We start from the raw sequence: 21,242 nt of genomic DNA, 5'->3' as shown, positions 1-21,242 counted from the left end.
ACAGTATTCTGGTTTTGCATAAAATGGGCCGGGATGGTTTGTTCTTTTCAGGCCAGGATCCTGGGTTTCAGTTTTAGCAGCCTTTTGGTACATGGCACTGGTGGAATGGTTCAATTTTGAGTGCCAGGGTCTTTAATATATGTGTAAGGGAGACACTTCACATTTCTTTTTCATGAAACAGGTTGGCCTGTAAGCTCTTGGTGATAATCAGAGGTGGCAACAGGCCCATGTTGATCTAAAAGCCATTCCTTGTCTCTTAAGAGAAATATGTAGGAGACCTGGGCTGGGGGATGCCAAGAGGACCACCCTGAATTGAGCATCCCAAATAAATATGTCAGCCCCATTTCATGGAGGAAGCTGTCTCAGCATCTGGGCTTGAACTTAGCTCAGAACTGTGAAGTCAAAATGAACTATGAAGTCAAATTTGGCAATGGTGGAAAAGCTGTCTCATCCTATAGTGTGTTAATGTAGATGTTAATTATCCTCAGTCATGAGGACAGGAGTTGGCTGCTGGGTGATTGTGCACAGTGGGCCAAGCCTAGCCCCAAGGAGACTTCTTCTATGACCTTATCAAGTGGTTTGCACGAATCACAAGTGCTTTTGAATGGTCAGACAGCTGGCAGCTGGAAAACATTGTTAGCAGCTGCAGGACTGCAACAGCCTGTGATATTGGCTGCCAAATCCTTTCTGATTGTTGCCTAATCAGCTGGCTGAGGCTGTTCACAAACAGAATGGAGACTAAATAAAGTTTGGGGAGAAGTCCAAACACAAAAGCTGTGTACTGATTTGTTGGATGGTGAAGATAAATTTGGTGATATTCAGAGTTCCTGGTCTTTCTTTAATAGTAGAATCTTGTGGGTTGCAGGTTTGCATAAAATTATTAATCTAAGCATCTACACCTAACGTGAGGCATCATGTGTGTCAAGTGAGGTGATTAGCGAGCATTTCTGTTGTATGCAGAATGTGGTGACATTCTTCTCTCTTAAAGCAATGAGAGAAGGTGTCTTATAGGCACCAACCAAAAAGAAAAGATATGAAAATAATTTGCTTTCGATCCTAATAACTTTCATGTAACACTTTGCTTTGTGTCTTAATTATCCACTGCTGTCAAGGTATCTTTAAAACAAGGTTTAAATTAAATTTGTGGGGGGGTGAAAGGCATGTAGAATCAAACTCTCATTTAAAACCAAACATTTAAAATTTTCTCATTCCCCTGGGAGCTTGTATAAGGCAAAATTGCTTGCTGCTCCAAAAACCCTCAGCATCAGGGTCAATCCTCTTACCACAAGTCCATTTGACCAGTATGGAAATGATAACATACGTTACAAGAGTTCTCTGTATCCTCTCTGGTTTCAAAAAGTACTCAAAAATGTCTTAGGAAAGCAAAGTGCCTGAGAGTTTCCAAGGTTTTGTTTTCCCTCTGCATGGTGCATCCTGTTATATAAGGATATTATAATTTTGTATTTCCATTCACTGTCTTCAGGATTTATAGGTACCTTAGTCTTGGTGATTTCTAATATTCTTAAGGCTTAATAAGTTCCTCTTTTAGACAAATCACCTGAACAGATTGAATATTTTTATTATATTGAACTAATTTTGAGAGTCATGCAGTAGATTAAATTATTATTTAATTTGCATGGATAGCTGAAGTTTCCTAAACAATATTTGAAATGCAGACATGCATTTACAGTGATTTCATCAAAATGAAGGTATTTGCATCAATTATCAAAAGACTTCTGAGAGCTATTTGTACTTTTTTTTTCCTGTGCCTTACTTCCTAATGTTGCTAGGGAAAATACAGCAGTGGAAGTGCCTGTTGACAATTTCTCTATCACGTGGTACTCTTTTACCAGAACAAGCAAAGAAATGGTGGCAGAATTGATCCATCCATTTTCTTGTGCTTCAACTTGGAAAGGCAAATCATGCAGATGTAATGTTATCATGTGAAGGAATCAGAAACCTGATGGTTCAGCTGTTTGGGCATTGGGAAGATGAAACTCTGTGTTCTTAGTAATACACCAAGAGTATTCTCTGCCACTGCAGTTTTCAAGGGAACCATCTCTAGGATTTCAGCACATCACTCCACGAGTAAGAGTTTGAAGGGCGTTGGAGAGATCCCACTCACTTTGCTCAAATCTAGGAAACTGCCACTTCATTCAAGCTGGTATAAGGTAAACTCTGGAGTTGTGAACTGAACCCAGGCTTTCCATAATTTTTTTAGTATAAGTTGGAAGAAAGACTAGCAAGTACCAAAATCTATTTATTATGGTGATGCAGTAAGCAATTCAGTGTCTGTGCCAGTGTTTCTGAGTGCTGCTGTCCTGAAGGATCACTGCTGATCTGTAACGAGTGTAATAGTCATTGGTTACATATTTAAGTTATGCCAGAGTGAAATGCTGTGCTGCTTTCCATCCAGAAAGAGCAAACTTTCTGTGAAGGGCAGTTGTTACATGCCAGCCTCTCCTTCAGCCCTGCTTTATTTCAAGGAGACAACATGAAATTCTGCTTTAATTCATGTCTGTCAGGCATGGCTGCTGAAATGAAGCAAAAGGGAAAAAAAACCCCTAATATAGTTTGTTTTCTGAGTGGAAGGAAGGGAAGGGAAGGGAAGGGAAGGGAAGGGAAGGGAAGGGAAGGGAAGGGAAGGGAAGGGAAGGGAAGGGAAGGGAAGGGAAGGGAAGGGAAGGGAAGGGAAGGGAAGGGAAGGGAAGGGAAGGGAAGGGAAGGGAAGGGAAGGGAAGGGAAGGGAAGGTCAGATGTAACTTTCTGTTTCGTGCACAGTCCATACATTACATAGAGAAAGATTCCTTAATTCAAAAGAGCAGGTTTACCTTGTGGGACCAGCAGAGCATAATGTAATGAGCTTGTTCAGTGACACAGGCTGTAATGAGAGCCTTTGGGCACTGCTCTTCTGTGACAGGCGAGAAGTGTTGGTATTGATGGACAAGCTCATCTCCCTCTCTTTTATGTTAGGAAGGAGGGTTGAATGAATGTCTTGTTAATTTATTTTAGAATTGCTGTGTCCTGATGAGAAAACAGGCTAAGTTCAGCATCTACAAATCTTTCACGCATGGTTCCATTAAGCACTTGAACATTCTAATTCCAAGCTCTAAGTGCAGCAGAAGGATTGTCCCTGGAGCTCAGCCCCTGCTTCCCTCTTTTCAGAGTCAGCACAAGCTGAGATGGGGAACTTTCCTGATTTTCACTGCTCCATCTTGTAGCTGTGTCTTGCTATCTGAGAGCATAGTTAGTGTGTATCTATATATATTTTGCCTTTCTGTTGTTAGATGGCAGTAACTGGATGTGTAATGGTTGATGGTTAACATTTTTTATTGGTGAATATTTGCACTATAGTTAAGGAATCCACTTTAAAGAAGCCATGCAAACAGGAGCTGTCAAAATTGGATCTGTCTCTCTCCAGTAATTTGATAGCAAAATAGAGCAGGTTTGCTGCAGGTAGCTCTTAAGAGCACCACTGGAACTTAAGAAATCCATTTATGTCTGCATTGGTTATGCCAGCTGTTTATGGTTGGAGGCACTCCTCTCATCGAATTAACTTTGATTTTAGTTATTTGGCCCTGCACTCAGATTCTGGCACCAGTGAATAGGATCTGCACCCTGTAGAAATGTTTTGGCAATTATGAGCCAGTTAAGTTTAGCTTGCTCTCTTGTTTGATCCTTCTTATGATATGCAGCAAGAAGACTCATGACTGAAATATTTAGCATCTATTAAAAAAACAAAAATGTCTCAAATTTGCAGAGTCTGGGGTCTGTTTATCTCTGTACTGAAGGTTCCTTGAAAAATGAAATTTCGAGGGAAATTGTCATTAAAATTTCTTCACAGAAAAATATATATCAAAAGTAATTCTAAATCATGTATGATTTTATTGTCATTACGCCACTTGTGTTAAAAACCCCACTGGGCACTCAGGTATTTCAACCTTGTTGTCTAAGGGGAACTAAACTGGTGAAATAGGATTAACAAGGAAATAACAGGGATGGTGGCTTTATCCATTCATCTTTACCCTTTCTTTAATTTGCTTGTCTTGGCAAGGCTTCTCCAATGAGATATGAAGCTATTACCTACCCTTCTTTAAACTGTCAGGTCAGATATGCAGATAAAAGCCATCAGTTGGACAGATGGAAACTATAAAATAGCAAATATCTAGAAACACTCCTTTGTGTAATGTTGTACTCCTTTCCTTTTACTTGCTCATTAAAGATTGTAATGCATTTTTTGATGAGCTTCATGACCACTATTACCGGGTGGTCATAATTACTATTATGGGCCTCACAAACTTTCACTGAAGTAAGTTTTGCAATGATCATCTCTGCCTGAGAAATGCAACTATCTCTGTCTAACAGGTAGATACTGTTGCACACTGTCAAGCTGACTTGCCCAGGTTCTCCTAAGAAAGGTACGACAGAGACTGGGTCAATCCCAGCACAGCACCTAAGTTGCTGCATTCCTCCATTCTCTGTTTTGCTCTTTGTAAGGTTCCTACACCAAGGGGGAAGTATCTTTTGATTAGGGATCTTTAGGGACTTCCACAGTAGTTGAAGTGATGATATAAACGTTCAGTGGTAGTTTAGAGGATGGTTGATACATGCAGCCACTAGGAAAAACATTAATGCAATTTTCTGAATGTCAGAGAGGAACAACCAGAAAGTATTCACCTGTTTATCCAATTTTACCTTTACAATTTGTTTAAATTACAGCTGATAAAGGAATCCCTCAACAGAAGCAAAGTAAGTTGTAGTGGAACACCTAAATCACTGATCACAGCTGATGGATAAAGAGTGAGGTCTTAAAAAGACAAGGTCTAGTAGACAGACAGAAGCTAGAGGGCTGGAATTTCATCCACGCTATATTGCCCATGTCCTATTGTCTTTACCTGCAGACATAGGCACCAGAGCAGGATAAATGTAAAAACACTGTTTCACTAAATATAATCTACTTTTATAGTGCATTTCTGCTTGGTAATACACCTTTTGCTCCTGCAGAACTAAATTCTGATATCATGTAATTCAGTGGCATTTTTGCATTTGTTTTGTACTGGAATTAGATTTTTTTTTTCTATAGAGAATTCAGCAAAGTATTATTTAGACAAGAATATAGCACAGTGTATTAAATGAAGAAAAAGTCAATGTTGACAGGTGGGAAGCAGCAAATAATTCTTAATCAGGGAGTTTAAAAATGAGTAAGGTGTCAAATAGGGAGCAATTCATCTTGGGATGTGTTCTTTCAGTACATTAAATAATGAATAATAAGGAGGGAGATGTAAACACCAAGTTAATTAAATCCTTGGATGATATTGGACCAGGGAGGATAGTGTATATAGAGCAGATGGAATAAAATTTTTGAATCATCTGGCAAATTTTAGGAGATGAATGGAAGAAAAGGAAGATGAGTTGGAATAGGTAGAAATGTCAGACAGGTCATCAAAAGAGAAACTGTTGAATGACTGACATGGGGTAGGGAAATTGTTAGGCTCATACTTTATAACAACCTATTGTCTGTGTGTATTAAAGTGTGAAACCTGTTAGATTCATAGAATCATTAAGATTGGAACAAAAACCTCCAAGATCGAGTCAAACCTGTGACCAAACATCACTAAGTCGACTAAACCATTCCAAGTGCCTTGTACAATCATTTTTGAACACTTCCAGAGATGGTGACTCCTACTTCCCTGGGTAGCCCATTCCAATGCTTAACCACTCTTTCAGTGAAAAAATTCTTCCTCATGTCCAACCTGAACCTCCCCTGGCACAGCTTGAATCTATGTCCTTTTGTTCTGTTTCTGGTTGACTGAGAGGAGACTGGCTACAGCCTCCTTTCAGGGGGCTGTAGAGTGTGATAAGTCCCTCCTGTGTTTCATTTTCTCCAGGCTAAACAACCTGAGCTCCCTCAGTCACTCCTCATAGGACTTACTCCAGACCCTTCATCAGCTTCATTGCCCTTGTCTGCCTGGACTCATTCCAATGTCTTTCTTTAAATGAGGGACCCAGAACTGAACACAGGATTTGAGGTGCAGCCTCAAGTAAACTTAAGCATTAAGCTAATTAAACTAAACTCCATCTCATGGAGGAGAGTTATGAGAATGTGTTGCATTCTGGTTTCACCAAAACAAAGAGCATTAACTGAGGATGTAAGTGACATTCTGGAAATGACAGTGGGTAAGCAGGAGAGATGGGATTAAAAGTGTGGACTTTTCCTCCTCTCTGACTGAAAAACTGTCAAAACTGTCATTTTAGGTTAGACCTGAGACAGTCCTGGGATCTGCATCTCACAATGATGACGAACATCAGTGTGGAGGTGCAGGACACTGATTTTTTGCAAGAAGTCTCATGTGACATAAGTCATTGTGTATAATGACAGGGCCAGTCACACCCGGTGGTGTTTCTCTCTATAAATGCAGAGCAACTTCAGGAATCCTGCTCAATAAGAACTGGTATTGAACTTACAGGAGAGACTCCTTTGGCTTAGACCCCGGCTCTGGGCCAGAGGTATTCGTTCTGCTGTGATGCCCTGCCTCTGTTCTGTTCAGTCACCTTGTCCTGCAGCAGTGTCTCACACCAAGTGGGTTGTAGACTCAGGATATTTATGAAAAATGAGGCTGGGAAGGGTTAGGAAAAGAATTCTATATTTACAGTAATTAAACACTAGTCCCATATCTTTCTGTCTCTCACGAAGTCACTCACCTGTTTTATTTGGGATCATCTGTACTCTGTAAGCCTCTTAAATGTAACTCATAGAGAAATGCTAAGAAGTAAGGCTCTGTTACTATGAGCACATAGAAAGGTAAGAGCTTGAAGGAATTTAAAAATTCAAGGGGTGAATTTTTTTTTATTTTGAATGACCCAAGGCAGCTGCACAGAGGCATCTTTGTATGCCTAGAAAGGTAATAGCAATGACACTGCCACCTATGAACAATAATGTCGCTGTACAGGGCCTTGGCAGGGCTGAAACTGGAACACTGCAGACAATAATAAGCCATTCACGCTAAAAAACAGAACTGGAAATAACAAGTTGGAGCATAGTCAGAGAAAAAGAAGAGGTCAAGATAGTCAGGACTGCATTGAGCTCATCTGTGATGTAATGCAGTATATTTTCTGGTAGATGATAAGTTTCTGCCAATGAATCTATGTGCAGACTCATCTGTAGGCTTCTGTTGACTTCAGAAATTCCTGCTCCAAATTGGGTGATCTCATCCTTAGTCTGCCATTTTATTCCAATTGTGTATGGTTCACTCTACTGCTGGGCAGGTGTTCTTTCTTTACATTTTGGCCTTGCCAGTTTTCTGTATCCCCTTCCAGATAAGAGATTCTCTGCTTAAGGAAATGAGCTTGTCTGACCATCACTGAACATCTGGAAGCCATCTGAAGTTGCATTATCATATCTTGAAGACCTCTCTCTTCAGCTGTCAGAGGAATAGTTAGAGAATTTCTTTCTAGGCTTTCTGGCAGCTAAATTCAAGCAAAGATATTTTACAGACCCCAAGCCAGTAATGAGTTGCTTCATGAAGCTGCCCCGAAGGCAACATAGTCCTTATAGGCACAATCACTGGCCTGTACAGGATGTGAAACTCATGGAGAACATCTTTCCTAAAAGGAAGTATAGCTGAGAAATTCTTTTTGAAAGGAGAGTTTTCCAAATAAGAGATGTGATTGTGACTGTACAAAATCACTTTGTTTCCCCAGTGTAAGCCCTAAGACAGAAAAGAGTCAGCAGTGAGACATGGCAATTTTTTCTAGGGGGTTTATTGCATTTTAGACAGCATATTTGTGTTTGGGTTTACCAGGTATAGAGTATCCCATTTTATTGCAGGAGTAACTGCTTTATTCCAACTACAGAATTTGTTGTGAGATTTTCTTTTCTGTGTTTTTCTTTATATTCTCTTAATTTTGAATTCTTCATCTCTACTTAATTCATTCCAAAGAGCCTGAGCAGGCTGACTTTGGAGAGAACTGTGATATTCCTGTCCTTGTCTTCAGATTGATCTGCTGCCAGTTGTATCTGCCAGCACTTCAGTCAGCTGCTTCTCTCCTCCCCTTTTGTTTCTGCAGATACCTAGCTAGGATTTTAAAACCTGTACTTTGTCATCCTTGTGATTTGTCAGCAGAAGCCAACTTTTCTTTCCCCATCCCTAAGGTGTACTGGAGCTTGACTGGGAAAGCCTACAGCAGTATAGATGTTTAACTAGAGTGGTCTTCTTTTTCCCCCAGCCTACTCTGTCCAAAGAAGTATTTTGCTCTTTGGTATAATCTCTCTCCTGTGTACATTTGTAACTAGAAAAGAGTTGCCAGGGGAGTCCTAAACTCCCATGTAGTTCTCCCATTCTTACTTCAGTTGAAAAATGCCCAAACCCTGGCTCGAGGGAGCTGTACTAGACTTCCAGTGCTGGATCATATGTAATAATTAGAAATGTGAAAATCTTGAAACAGCATCTGAAATCTGCAATATGGTTGTATCAGTATGCATACCGTGGCAGGAGTCAGAGGTCTTTGGTGGTTTTGATTCCCCTCCTACATTCTATTCCCACTTTTTGACCTCACTCCTACACTTGTACTGTACTGTGTTGTGCTCTCCTCCAGGAGCCAGAACAAGGATGCTTGCCCCAGGAAAGTGCCACCCTACATCCTGTTCTTTCTCACACTGCGTTAATGCAGACAATGCTTGGCTGTTGCTACCCACAATCCTTGTTTGGCTCCACAGCTGTCCATCCAGCTGTTGCTGACTGCGACATGAACATTAGCCACCTTGCCTTCCAGGCTGCCACAGAAACTGATGCTGCAGGTATTTCCACTTGTGTGGAGACATGAGATATCCTGTCTCAGCGAATATCATTTACCAAGCGAGGAAGAGGACTAATATTGGCACTACTCCCATGCCATCTGTTAGATGGCATCACCTCTGAGGTGACCACCAAAGGCAGCAGTATAGGCAACAGAAAGCTTCCTGTAAATATTGAGAGAGACCAAATATGAAATATGGGAGTGGATTACTCTAAAGCAGAAATACAGTTTGCAGTGAGATAAGCAGATAACTACTGTATCAGAGAATGGGTTGCACAGCAATATACCCAGCACATTCTGCCTCATTGTGGTTGCTGGTCTGCAGCATTTTATCACTTAATGGTGTAAGGAATAAATTTTTGAAAAGCAACATACAATAGGTGGTGCAGGCATTACAAATGCTCTTCTTCTAATTTTTCTTGATTAGCCCAGGTAAAATTTGTAGGACGCAAGTTTTATAGAGAGGAAAGGCACTTCACAAAATAGAAACTGGTAAGGAAAATGGTGTGCAACACGATTTCTTGTTATAATAAAATTAAATTGTGTTTTCTTTAATCAAAGGAATACATTTTGAGAACATTTTATAAATATGACCTTTAAAAGGTTGCTGTGGAGAAGAATTAATGGAACATTAATTAAGAATATTGACCCAAAAAATTTGGTACAGAAACTACATGTACTTTCAGAGGACAAAGTTGCCTCGGTTTATAATTATATTTTATTGTAGTTCTCATAGTGATTTTACAGACTTTTTGATGGAGTAAGTCAATGGTTTAAACTGTTTCTTCTCTCCTGCAATAGTCAGCAATGAGTAGTCAGAAATATGGATTCTCCATAAATACTTCAGGCATGTTTAGATAATTTTATTCAGTTCTGAGGAAAACTAGCTTAGTTTGTGATTTACAGGAGGAGCCTTATTCATGAAAATACGGCTGCCTGCTCAGCTGTTCCACTTTCTTACCCTTATCATCATGCCTTCAACATACTTAGTCTTGCTAAGGATGTTGTAAAGCTGGAAATTCCTCTTTAGTTACTTCCGTGCCCTTGAAAATATAAAAAGCTGGAGAAAGGTGATTTTGTTTTGTTTTGCCCAGTCAGAGAGAAATAAATGGAACTGAGATGTATTAAAACTGATGGTTCTTACAGGATGCTAAAAATAATAATGGTTTAGCAGGTTTCTATTTGAAGAAAATTTGTTGCTAATTGATTCTAAAGTTTTTTGAGCCATCCATGTTGTTAGAATCAGATATTTCACTAGCTGGTCAAGGAATCAGCTTCAGTAGAAAAGAGGAGGAATCTTCAGCAAGCTCTAGTACATACTGTAAGAATATATTTGAAGTTGTAAGGGAAAAAATGTGAATAATCAACCAGAAATTAAACTCAAGAAGTTTAAAAAAAATCAGGAGAGGATGGCTAATGAAACCTGAATTACAATCATAACCCTTTGCAATCTTGCACAAAAGAGTATATAAATTTAATTGGACCCACTGGGTTTTTCAAGCTTACTTATCTAAGGGGCTGCTGATTTCTTTAATGGAAACATCATCCTTCACAGTGTCAGGAGAACACATGGGAATCTGATCACACATGCCAAATGTCACATTTTGTGACACTTTTAAACCTTGAAAAGCTGTTGTAGTTTTGGAAATCCATAAAAACCAAGGATGGCATGCTTTGTTCACCTGTGGTTCTTTTGTAAAAGTCTGTTGGTACTGAAATGCTGTCAATAATCACAAGCCCCCTGGTAAAATAGTGTCAGAATGTACACATATAAATTGAGGCTCAAATAATGACATGAAATATTGTATGTTCACTTCATAAAATGAAGTGGCTGTCTTGATTTTTGCTGCAGAAAATATTTTTAAATCTTTGATAGTAGCAGACACAGCTTCTTTGAAAAATCACATCATTTGTTGTAGCTAGGCTTTTGCTGAAAAATGTGAATTGAGCCTTGGACTCCAAAATGTTCTAAAACAGTGCAGTAGTCCATTTTGCTTTCTGCAGGCTATGAAAGATTGTCTCAGACATAAGTTTCAGATTTGGGTGGCTTCCAGCAATCCTTCTCTGATCTCTGTTATGCTGGTGCCCTGAAGGAGGAGTCATGCATCAGGAAGCCATTCTGATAGAGCCACACAGCAGAGACACAAACTAACTTAAACTGGAGAAACAGCAGGCAACAGATGGATACAATCAGACATCAGAATTCAAGAAAACAGTGTGACAGTACTGATCCAGAATATGACTGAGCTATAGTGAGCACATCAGCCTGTTTTTTTCAGATATCAGAGGAAAGAGGAGTCTTAAGAAGGAATTTTAAGGGAGATAATGAAATAGCTCTGCAGATGTTTACTGAGATTCCCTCCCAGGCAAGAAGGAAAATGTGGGAGGAACATGGAGGCACTTGTTTGAATATTTGTCATGTAGGGGTGGAAGCTGATATTGTGGGTTATCAAAGAGAGGTGATTGCATCTCTCTGGTGCAGCAGACTTAGAGCAACAGAAGAGCATAAGGAAACTTCTTCAGCCATCAGAGAGTTGGTTACTTGGAGTTCTCAGGCTGAATCCATCAGTTCTGAAATGTGGTTGTGGTAGGATAAGTAAAAGAGAGGAACAACCATGGGAGAAGTGTTGTTTAGTTGATTTTGTTATGATTTTGGAGAATGTCAGTTATGCTTTTATGGAATCAGGGTAGGATTGACTGTGTCTCCCAGAATTTAGTGTACTCACACAAAGATACTTACACATGGATCTTAGTAAGAACAGAATGCCCAGGATATAAAATCTCATGCTGCTGGTTTAAATCCTTCTTCATCTGGTTTTGGTAAGAACTTTGCCTGAAACTTCAGTTAGACTAGGATTTCACTTTTTGTGCTCTATGCAGTACTTTGTATCCAGGCATTTTGTTCAGCTTGTAGATGATGATACTGCTTTAATTAAAATTTCCTACGAGCTCTTGATTTAACTCCCCTATCCATCTGTTATTCCACTAACATCCCAGATAATGTCTTACAGTAGCTCCCAGAGAGCCTAGGGGAAAAAAAAAAAAGTGATAACATCATTTACTGTTGGGTTGTGAAGCAGAATCAAAGCATTATCTTTTCTAAGGGCTCCTACACCCTGAAGTAAAGCGTGGCACTGAGAGCCAAGTCCAAGAGGTGTGAGCAGGTATCTCCACACATCATTATGCAGCTCCTAATGGAAAATAATGACTTGGATCTCAAAAGCAGTACAGCTGCCTGTGTCCCTGAGACAGTGTCCCTCAGTTTAGGGGCAGCCCCATGTTAGTGCAGTGGTGTTGCCCAGCATTGGAACTAGCTGCTTTAGTGTCTTTTGGGCTATTTTGGTACCACTGCACTGTAGAATGGGAACGTGCTTTAAATAGAAAATGTCTATAAGATGCTTTTTAATAATGGTTTCTACTATTTTTTGTGATGCATTCTATTTTGAAGAGCTTTTTTTTTCTCTTTCTGATCAAAAAGATTGTCCCACAATAATAAGCAAGAGCACTTCTAAGACTGGAAGTGAATATATGTGAAAAGAACAACTTGTTATTTGAATAAGTTTACCTGAAGGGGCAATTTCTAAACTTGTAGTAGAATTCCATTCCCTTCCTTCATGTTAATTAAATGAAAGCTGGGGGGATAGGAGAGCATAGCACAGTAGTGTGATATATCTGTGCCACAGCTCAAGAAGCAAAAAGTCATCTTGCCCCCCTTGGCTTTTTATTGAGTGCTGTGATATTTCATTTTCAATAATGAACTGCTTTTATGCAAAAGTCTTCCATCCTACCAAATGAAAATAAGAACATGTTGACAGGAAACAAAAGTTGCATAATCTCTGCAGAAGTCTATGACTGAATCACTTGCTCTGTTCAGACTTGTGCCATTTGATACGGCATCAGGAGGTTTCTTGCTTCCACCAGCTTGAATAAGAAAAGGGTAAATGACCACTGCCATTAAGGCATTAGGTCCACATCTGTCTCAGTTATAAATTATCCCTGTAGTAAAATGGGATTAAATAGTGCATGTTTATGACCTCCAACAAAATCTTCTAGGGAGATCATGTTGTGCTTGGAATCAGTCTTTTCAGGCACTCTGGTGGAGTGGGTTAACACATTAGCAATATTTCTGCAGGTTTTCCCCCATTTCTCTATTTCGCACTTGGAAGCAGTGACTTCTGGCTGCTTTGTGCTGGACCACATGGAGACACAGCAGGAGGCTCTTGGCTTCTCTGACTGCATCTGCTGTCCAAGCAACTGCTCCTCACTCCCTCAGAGGAAGACACAGTGGGCAAATAGAAATATTTTGCAGGCCAGATGGGCCTAATGGGCCACAAACTGGATCATTCTGACCAAAAATGCATATTTAATTGCAGGTTGTTTCTTGAATTTCTGGCATGTGCTGTGCTTGACTGGTTTCTGGTGACCAGATCTAGTTTTGCATTTTTCCACTTCTGATCATGTCAGTATTACTCAGAGGCACTCAGACTTTCCAAGAATTGCTTAATCCCTCTGCAGACGTACATACATCCATTCAGGTAGTCCTCAAGTAGTGCAGTTATGTTAAGTGGCACATCCACTGTTGTGATTTCTGGAAGAATGTCCTTTGGTTGTTTTTGTTTCATTAGGTTGTGTTTTTCACTCAAAATGTTGTTTTTCACATTTCTGTATCCAAAGAAAAGTTGATGCTCCTTGTCCAGAATGTAAGGAATTTCCCTCAGGCCTGTGCTTTTGCCCTTCATACCTTTAGGAGTAATTCTCTAGATTTCACTAGCTAGGTGGGGGCTGATTAGGGCAACATGTATATGAGGTATGCCAGGACTGACAGGATTGCTGGTCTTTGTTATCTAGTTTGTGGGTTTTTTTGGTGTTTTTGTTGTTGTTGTTGTTGTTGTTGTTTGGTTTTTTTTCTGGTTTTGACATACTGTGACATCCCAAAATTAGATCTCTTATATCTGTTCTATATACATCTGAGACCCATAACATTTGTGGACTTCCTTATGAGTGTCCCTTGGACCAGATGATTTCAGTGTTGCAACCTGCTTCTTGACATTTCCCCTGTTGCTTATTTAAATAATAGATTCTCCTTTACCTCCTCCATAAAATAGTGCAACTTTCAGATCTCTAAAAGCAGCTGCTGCTGCACTGTGCACCAGCAGTGGTATTATTTCATCAGTGGAAAATAAACCCTTGTTAAGCAAATGTGGTATAAAGTGTTATGTAAGAGGAAACATTTAATGAGCAGATACTTAAAGTTATTTTTATACTGTGTGCACATGGCCAGTTAAATTTTTCTTGGCCTCATTGTGTAAAACAATATGTCTGTCCTAAGTAAGGAGCAAATTTGTTTTTCTAATATTCCCATCATACAGGAACCAACATACCTGACATGCAAAGCTTTGAGATTCTTCAAGAGAACATTTGTAGAATACTGTAGAGGCTATAAATGCAGAAATAAGAGTAAGAATATTTAGGTTGAAGATGGCTTAGTTATAAAATTTGGTTGCTTAAAAACATTTCCAGTGCCTTCTGATATTGTCTGTGGCTGGGCCAGTGTCTTCTCCCTTTCTCTCCAGGTAGGACACCTAGTAAGGAGTTTGTAAGATAGTTAAGGATAGTTGAGGATGAGACTTCAGATCCATCAGAAAGTTGGTAGTTCTGTGTTCAGAATCTGTGTTCAATTAAGACACCACAGAAGAAGGAACTAATGTATGAGGCATCAAGCAACAATAGCAGAGGTCTGGGAAAATATTCCCAAAAAGGACCATATTGGCCAAAGACACACAGACAAGTTGTTGTCTTGACTGGTAAGATGAAGCCAAGGGTCCGACCACAAAAGTAAAAAAAATAAGATCAGACTGAGAACTTAAGCTATGGCTAAAATCCAGTCCTCCAAAGGAATTTATCAGATGACATTTGGAATGCTTTGTCTGGGACAAGAGATGTCTTCCCTGCCTTTAATTCTCTGGCTGTTGTTAGAAAGGAGAAGATTATGCCCTTTCATTAGATGTGGAGTATGTGCAGCTTAGTTGTGCAATAAGTACCAGTGTGTGTGTGTGGGTGTGTGTGAGTGCATGAACCTGATGTGTGTTGGTGTTTTTTAGTGGACTCAGGCCAAAGCTTGCTCTCAGTCAGCAGACCTCTGGGCAAATACTGTTCACTGAGCTGCTGCACACAGTGCTGGTCCCACCACAGCTGTATTCAGCAGTTACCTAAATAAAATGTGAGTCAATGTTCACGTTTTCTTTATAGCAGTTTCTAAAGATGAATCTGTTACTGAGGTAAGATATGCACTTGGTTTTCCATGGGTGGAATAGTGTATGAAATCTTACAACCCATAAATTTTGAGCTGTCTATGGGTGACCTTGCTGAGATTGTCAGCAGTGTAGGAAAGATTCTGTAGGAGGTCAAACTTCTTAAAATACCTAAAACAAACTTTTAAATTATAGTCAATGTACCATCCATCATGTAGTATATGAAGTATTAAAAATGGATTGGAAATGGGACACAATCTCCTAAATAATCTTTAAAATCAAGTGGACAAAATGGTCATAATGACAGGTATGAATCAAAGGGGAAAAACTCCTCTGTTTTTCTCCCTCTTCAGAAAATGTGCACAAGATGAACCTCCTAGGCAGGCCTAGCCAAACTACTTTCTTTCCTACGTATGACCCCCAAGTCATTGTTTCCAGTACAGCCTTTCCTTGCCCTCTAACACCAGACAAAATAAGAAGCCATAATTTAGTCACCTCCACTTGTTCAATTAAAAAATAGCTTGACTAATAATGGAAGATGCCAAGAGATTTTAGATAACAGTTTTGCTTACCACCTGTACATTCATTTCTGTCTACATAAAGTTTTCCAGGAAAAAGATTTTCACATTCTGCATCCCAAGACTAATAAAAATTTAAGATAAATTCTTTGTGGGATTTTAATTCCAGCTTGTTTTTCTTTGGCTTTGTCTGATCTTAGCAGCTTCCTCTAAAAGTGTGCTTTTTTGCTGTTTATGCAGACTGTATGTGGATGGACCTTTCGGAAGTCCCTTTGAGGAATCCCTGAACTACGAGGTCAGCCTCTGCGTGGCTGGAGGTATTGGGGTTACACCATTTGCATCTGTGCTCAACACACTGCTGTAAGTGAGCCTAAGCCTTTAAAGCCATTTTGCCCCAGTTTACAGTGCATGTCAGAAAGGCTTTGAGGGTCTTAGAAAACTCCACTGGCATAACTGAACAACTCCTTGAAAATATGTAGGGGACTGGGATGTTCCTAAAGGGCATAACTCCTCTTATACCAGCTCTGTAACCCAAATAGTTGTGGCCAGAGATGCACCTGAACTGGTAACAGTGTCACCAGCCATTGTATCCTGCCACCAAAGACCATCTTGGGCTCCCTCATTTTCTTTTCTTGAGAGGATATAGATCACCCTCTCAAAAGCAGGGTACATTTTTGCTGAAAGCCTGGGACTCAGGTGGATAAAAAGACTGTTTTCCTTGTGATGGATTATCGCTGGTAGTGTTTAGCAAAAATGTCACGGAAGACAAAGACGGGCCAGCAGCAGGTAATTAGATGTTTGCCTCTACCCGTGTGTTGGTATTCAAGGCTGTGGGAATTTGCACAGACACTTCAAGAAAATGGTAGTGTCCAAAGGATTTTGCAATGTCCATTTATCTGAATAAAGCCACAGACTGACTTTCAAGGAGCTAATTCCATAGCCTGCCTTTGTAGCCACTCTTCCCCTTGTGCAATGTACAATATACAAGGGAATCATTCTGGGAAAAAGTAACAGTCTTAGTCTGCTTCTCTCCTCAGTATTTAAACATCAACTAGGCACTGGTTTAGTGGCTGATCTGCCTGTGTCTTTGCCCTGGTTTGGAAACAGATATTGGCAGGTATGAACATGCAAACTGCCTGATGGTGCCAGCACTGCAGAGCAGCCAGGCCAGCCCTGTTGTGTCAAGGACACACAGGTCTAGGAGAGATCCAAAGCCTGTCCTTGAGATCTTGTTTCCAGCTCCATTATTTTCCTGTTGTATGTACATAATTTGATTCATGGCCCTGCCCTTCCCTCCACTTAGCTGTTGAACCCTCTGCCCTATTTTAAGAAATTATAATGTACTCTAGGGAAAGCTAGAGGCTTCTATGCACAAGAGTCTGTAAATAATGGCTGTTATAGGCAGTGTAACAGAGAAACACACAAGAAATATTACATACATGTGGTTCTAGACAGGGAGTGCACCTCTCCTGTACAATATATCCTGTTGGAGGTAGACCCGGGCATATGTTTCTGGGGTGATGTTTCAAATCCATGCTGGATTTGTTTGATGAAATCTTGCAGTCCAGCCTCTTTGTCCAGCTGCAGTGTTTCATCACCAAGAGTGGTGTTTTGTTACTGAACTGGGGCATTTCAAACCAAAATGCCTTGCATTTTTCTCTTGTTTTAACCCTTGTTGTGGTGAAAGGCACTTATTTTTCTTGATACTGCTTATGGTTCTCTTGTCATATCTGACCAGATTGTGACCCTTCCTAAGTGTTTGTCTTAGTCTAGGCAGAAAGAAAGAGATTGAGGAAATTGTGTTTGGAAAGACAGCAGTTAACAAATAAAAAACTGGAAATCGGGACTTGAAAGACACTGTACTCCCCAGCCTGAAAGCATTTTTTTTTTTACTCTTTCTGGGTAGTTTACATGAAAGGTGAGTTCTCAGTACTTCATGCTTCTGAGGTGCTGCTGATGTCTCCATCCTTGCTCCTCAGGGCAGAGGTATGGGGAGGCAAGACACTGGTTTGATATCTTACTGATAGTATCAGGAAACCCTATCTGTTTTAGTATCTTATAGTATCTATTAATCCTATATCCTTGCTGGATATGCCAGCAACTCTAGAATCTGGAATAAGGTACAGTGGGTATGGTGAGATGTATCATGAAACTTTTCAACCCAGCCTGGCTCCTGGGAGTGCCATTTTAGGTGAACAGGCTGTGGTCTTCTCTATCTGAAAATCATTCTAGGAGGAAAAGGAGGAAACTGTACACTGACAATTTCAGTGATCAGAACAGCAAAAAGCAGTGTTTGCTAACTAAGAAAATGCTTCCAGAATACTTGTGTTTTATTTGAACTCACTATCAGGATATTTTTATTTCTATTTTCTTTCCCAATTCAGTCAAATCCTCCCTTATTTGTGTACTTATTTGTGTTTTAATTGAATTAGAAATCTGATGTGAGAGTTCTGTTTTTCTAAATGCAATGCCAGAATCTGGCCATGGCTGCATTTCATCCGCCAGCATTTTCTGAGGTCTGTAATATGTCATACAGCTCCCTAACACAGTGGAGCTCTGATTTGATTTGGCCTTTGTGATTTTGTTACAGTATTAATTAAAATCAACCAGAGCCTTTCACATAGAAAGGCAGAATTAAGTCCTGATGTTATTGAATTTGTCAATATTTTCCACTATGGGCCTCTTTATAAACCTATCAAAGCATGGCCATAGTACACTTGAACTTTGAATGTCACCTTTGCTTTGAAATAAAAGTTTGATGATGATACATGAATCCATATTTGCTGCCCAAATCATCTGCATAGCTGACAGCTTCCTAGCTTGGAAGCAGTGTCTATGATGGCTGTTAGGTCCGTGCTAGATATTTAGTATTCTCAGGATAATCCAAATAGACTGTGTTGGTCAATTCAGTGACTGATGTATCATAGCTTGAAGAGCAATTTAGCAGTTAGCTTCTAAAGGAAATTCATGTTTCCATTAATAAATACAAAGCATCCTAATTAATGTTTCCTTTTTAAATTAAAATTTTTAACTACTCACACATTTTATTTTCAAGTGATGGCTGGAAATGCTACAAGCTCAGAAGACTCTACTTCATTTGGGTGTGCAGGGACATTGAGTCTTTCCGCTGGTTTGCAGATCTGCTCTGTATGTTGCATAACAAGGTAATGGGTGTTGTTTGGAGGGAGCCTGACAACTTCAATGCAAAGCATGCCCACACCACGCAGCTGGCGTTCTGTAGGGAATGGCAGCCTTGCTCAAAACAAGTGAGCTCCAGCAGTAGCTTGGGCTGCCTGATCCAGGCCTCATTTATTCTTGGAGCTGCACAAACCAGTTTGAGTATCCATCACCAGAGTTTCATTGCAGTGTTGCCATGTTCCAGTAGCCTGGACACTTACCTGTGTCCAGACTGCTTTATGAGATGCAAGAGGCAGCACATGCAGTCTAGTAAGCCTTGACAGGCCTTTAGTCATTTGGCTAGTAGGCAGATTGAGAAGGGAGTGGGATTTACAATTTCAAGAGTATTTTAAGAGTCATGTAGCTTCCAAAAATAATACTTTTTGCACAGCATGATGTGCTATGCAAGCACATCTTCATTAAGAAGTTTACTTCACTGATGCTGAAACCCATGTCCCTCAGCATAGTAGGCACAAGTGACTTCACACTTACATTCAGAAAAGAATATTATTTCACTAGCTGTTTTTATCATCCTCCCAGCTTTGGCAGGAGAATCGGCCAGACTATATAAATATCCAGCTGTACCTCAGTCAAACAGATGGAATACAGGTAGGTGGCCAAATGTTGTTTGTAGACTAAACTAGACCTTGGAGTAATAGGCAATGCAAACTGTCAGTCAAAGGCAGAAAGGGATTTCTGCAGATGGTAAAAACAGGAGATGAGGCCATAAACTCGGGTTACTGATTCATTAATAGAGCAAGAGAAGCAGTTCATCCCTACAGCACTAAGAGAGTCTAGTGCAGTACCCTTGACTTTATTAGGTGTGGGCAGAAATCCATATCTTCCTTTTCTAGGAATGAGGTCCTTCCAGGCCACGCCACAGACCAGATAGTTGGCCGTCCTCGATGGGAAAACTGCATTGTTTCTGGGCTAAGAACCAAACCAGAATAGTTCTAGGAACTTGCAAGCTCAAATCTTCTTTTTCTATATATATTTTGAAAGAATCTAGCTATTCTTAAAAGCTTTTTATTTCATTGTCTCATATATAGACAAAAGGTAGAAATTTCTTGTTCTATAAGACTGGAAATTATACTGAACTGTCAATTGCCATGTTTTGCCAATGCTAAGGCCAGGCTAATTCCCTAACTCTTGGCATCTCCTATAACTCTTTATGCTTGCAATCTTCATTTTACGTTATTTAGCAGATAAGCCTAGGTATAAGTCTTTACTGTGCCATGTCAGGAAGCTTTCCATTGACTACAGGGGGCCCAGAGCCAAGCCCAACAATTACTACAAAACATGAAATGCACTGAAAAACCATGCCTGAAGGATTTTGACCTGCCTGCTATCAGGTGGAGATAGCATAACATTCACAGCTCTGGTAGGAATACAATCCTGTCTTTTAAATGATGTGACAAATGGAATGCCTGGACAATATATGTTGATGGAAATGGAATGCTTGAAAATGCCTAATTGATGAACTTGGTAGGTAATTGTTAGGTTAAAGTTAAAACCTGAAGCGGGACTGCAACGCAGTGAGATAGGGAAAGTGAAATAAGAGTCAATTCAAAGGAAGCTTTCTGATACTATGTAGTATACTAATACTGCATAATGATACTAATTAAACAGCTGCCGAATTTAAGTCAGCTTTTTAGTTGAAGTCCTTCTTTGAAGTCACTTTTTTTTGTGGTTGTTGAACAAAACTGCCATGAAGCATGATGCTGCTCATAGCTGCTCAAGGAGGAGTCTCCATTGCCATACAGGTGGTGTGTTCACTGATGTTAGTCCAAAGTGCTGACTGCTGCCAAAATCTGGGCAGTTGCACTTCATGCTCCCTTTGTGAGAAGCCCTTATGTCTGTGTGGTAAGAGCCCACTCTGCCTCAAGTGCCTCTTGTTGTAAAAGCCCAAAGGAGTCTGATCTGGCCAAGAATGTGTTTGCATTGTTGTGAGCAATGCTTCTGGTTGTTCAGCAAGGGAGGGAAGGTGGGAGCCTAGACAATGTGTATGTAACTCTCTGCTTCCTGCTGTTGTGCTGGGACAGCAAACCCAGGGTTGTGCCCTGCAATGGGAGGTCATTTCCTTATCAAAATGGTGGTGAGTTAGCATCCTGGAATGGAGTGGGTTCCATCTGGGGAGCAGTTTTGGCTGCTTTCTGCTGTTACAGCAGCTCAAAACAGTTGGCAAACTACTCTCAGGGAGAAAAGTAAGATTTCCCTTGTTACTTTTTCAGACCTAGTCATCTTAATAGTTACTTGTACAAAGTTTTAAAAAAGACTTCAGACAGAAATATGATTTTTGCATCGGCAGCATTTCTTCCAGCTTAGCATTAAAAGCCAGTGTGGGAATGAGTAATAGGAGTATGGTTATCGTTTTATGGTTTAAATAAATTTGTTTTAAAGCAATGTGGAAATTAATGAGCAGCTGCATGAGGGGCAATGTATAATGAACACCAAGGAGAGCCATTGAAAAAGTACTGAGCAGAGGTATTGATGCATAAAA

General features: G+C 40.1%; 1 protein-coding gene across 2 annotated transcripts in view; it reads left to right on the top strand.

Moving 5' to 3' along the window:
• The window catches only part of NOX4 (NADPH oxidase 4), a 98,033-nt gene that overhangs the window by 71,390 nt on the left and 5,401 nt on the right, over positions 1-21,242 (top strand). Inside the window, exons 14-16 of one of the 2 annotated variants that reach the window (XM_062514222.1) lie at positions 15,806-15,925; positions 18,621-18,729; positions 19,283-19,351. In XM_062514222.1, coding sequence (XP_062370206.1) covers positions 15,806-15,925; positions 18,621-18,729; positions 19,283-19,351 — 298 coding nt within the window. The remainder of the gene's footprint in view (positions 1-15,805; positions 15,926-18,620; positions 18,730-19,282; positions 19,352-21,242) is intronic. The other variant, XM_062514223.1, reaches the window with a different exon arrangement.

The sequence above is a fragment of the Cinclus cinclus genome, chromosome 2 (genome assembly GCF_963662255.1).
Source record: "Cinclus cinclus chromosome 2, bCinCin1.1, whole genome shotgun sequence".
In the NCBI taxonomy this organism is placed as follows: Eukaryota; Metazoa; Chordata; class Aves; order Passeriformes; family Cinclidae; genus Cinclus; species Cinclus cinclus.
The sequence above is the reverse complement of the archived record's forward strand: the minus strand, read 5'-3'. Positions and strand labels throughout refer to the sequence as shown.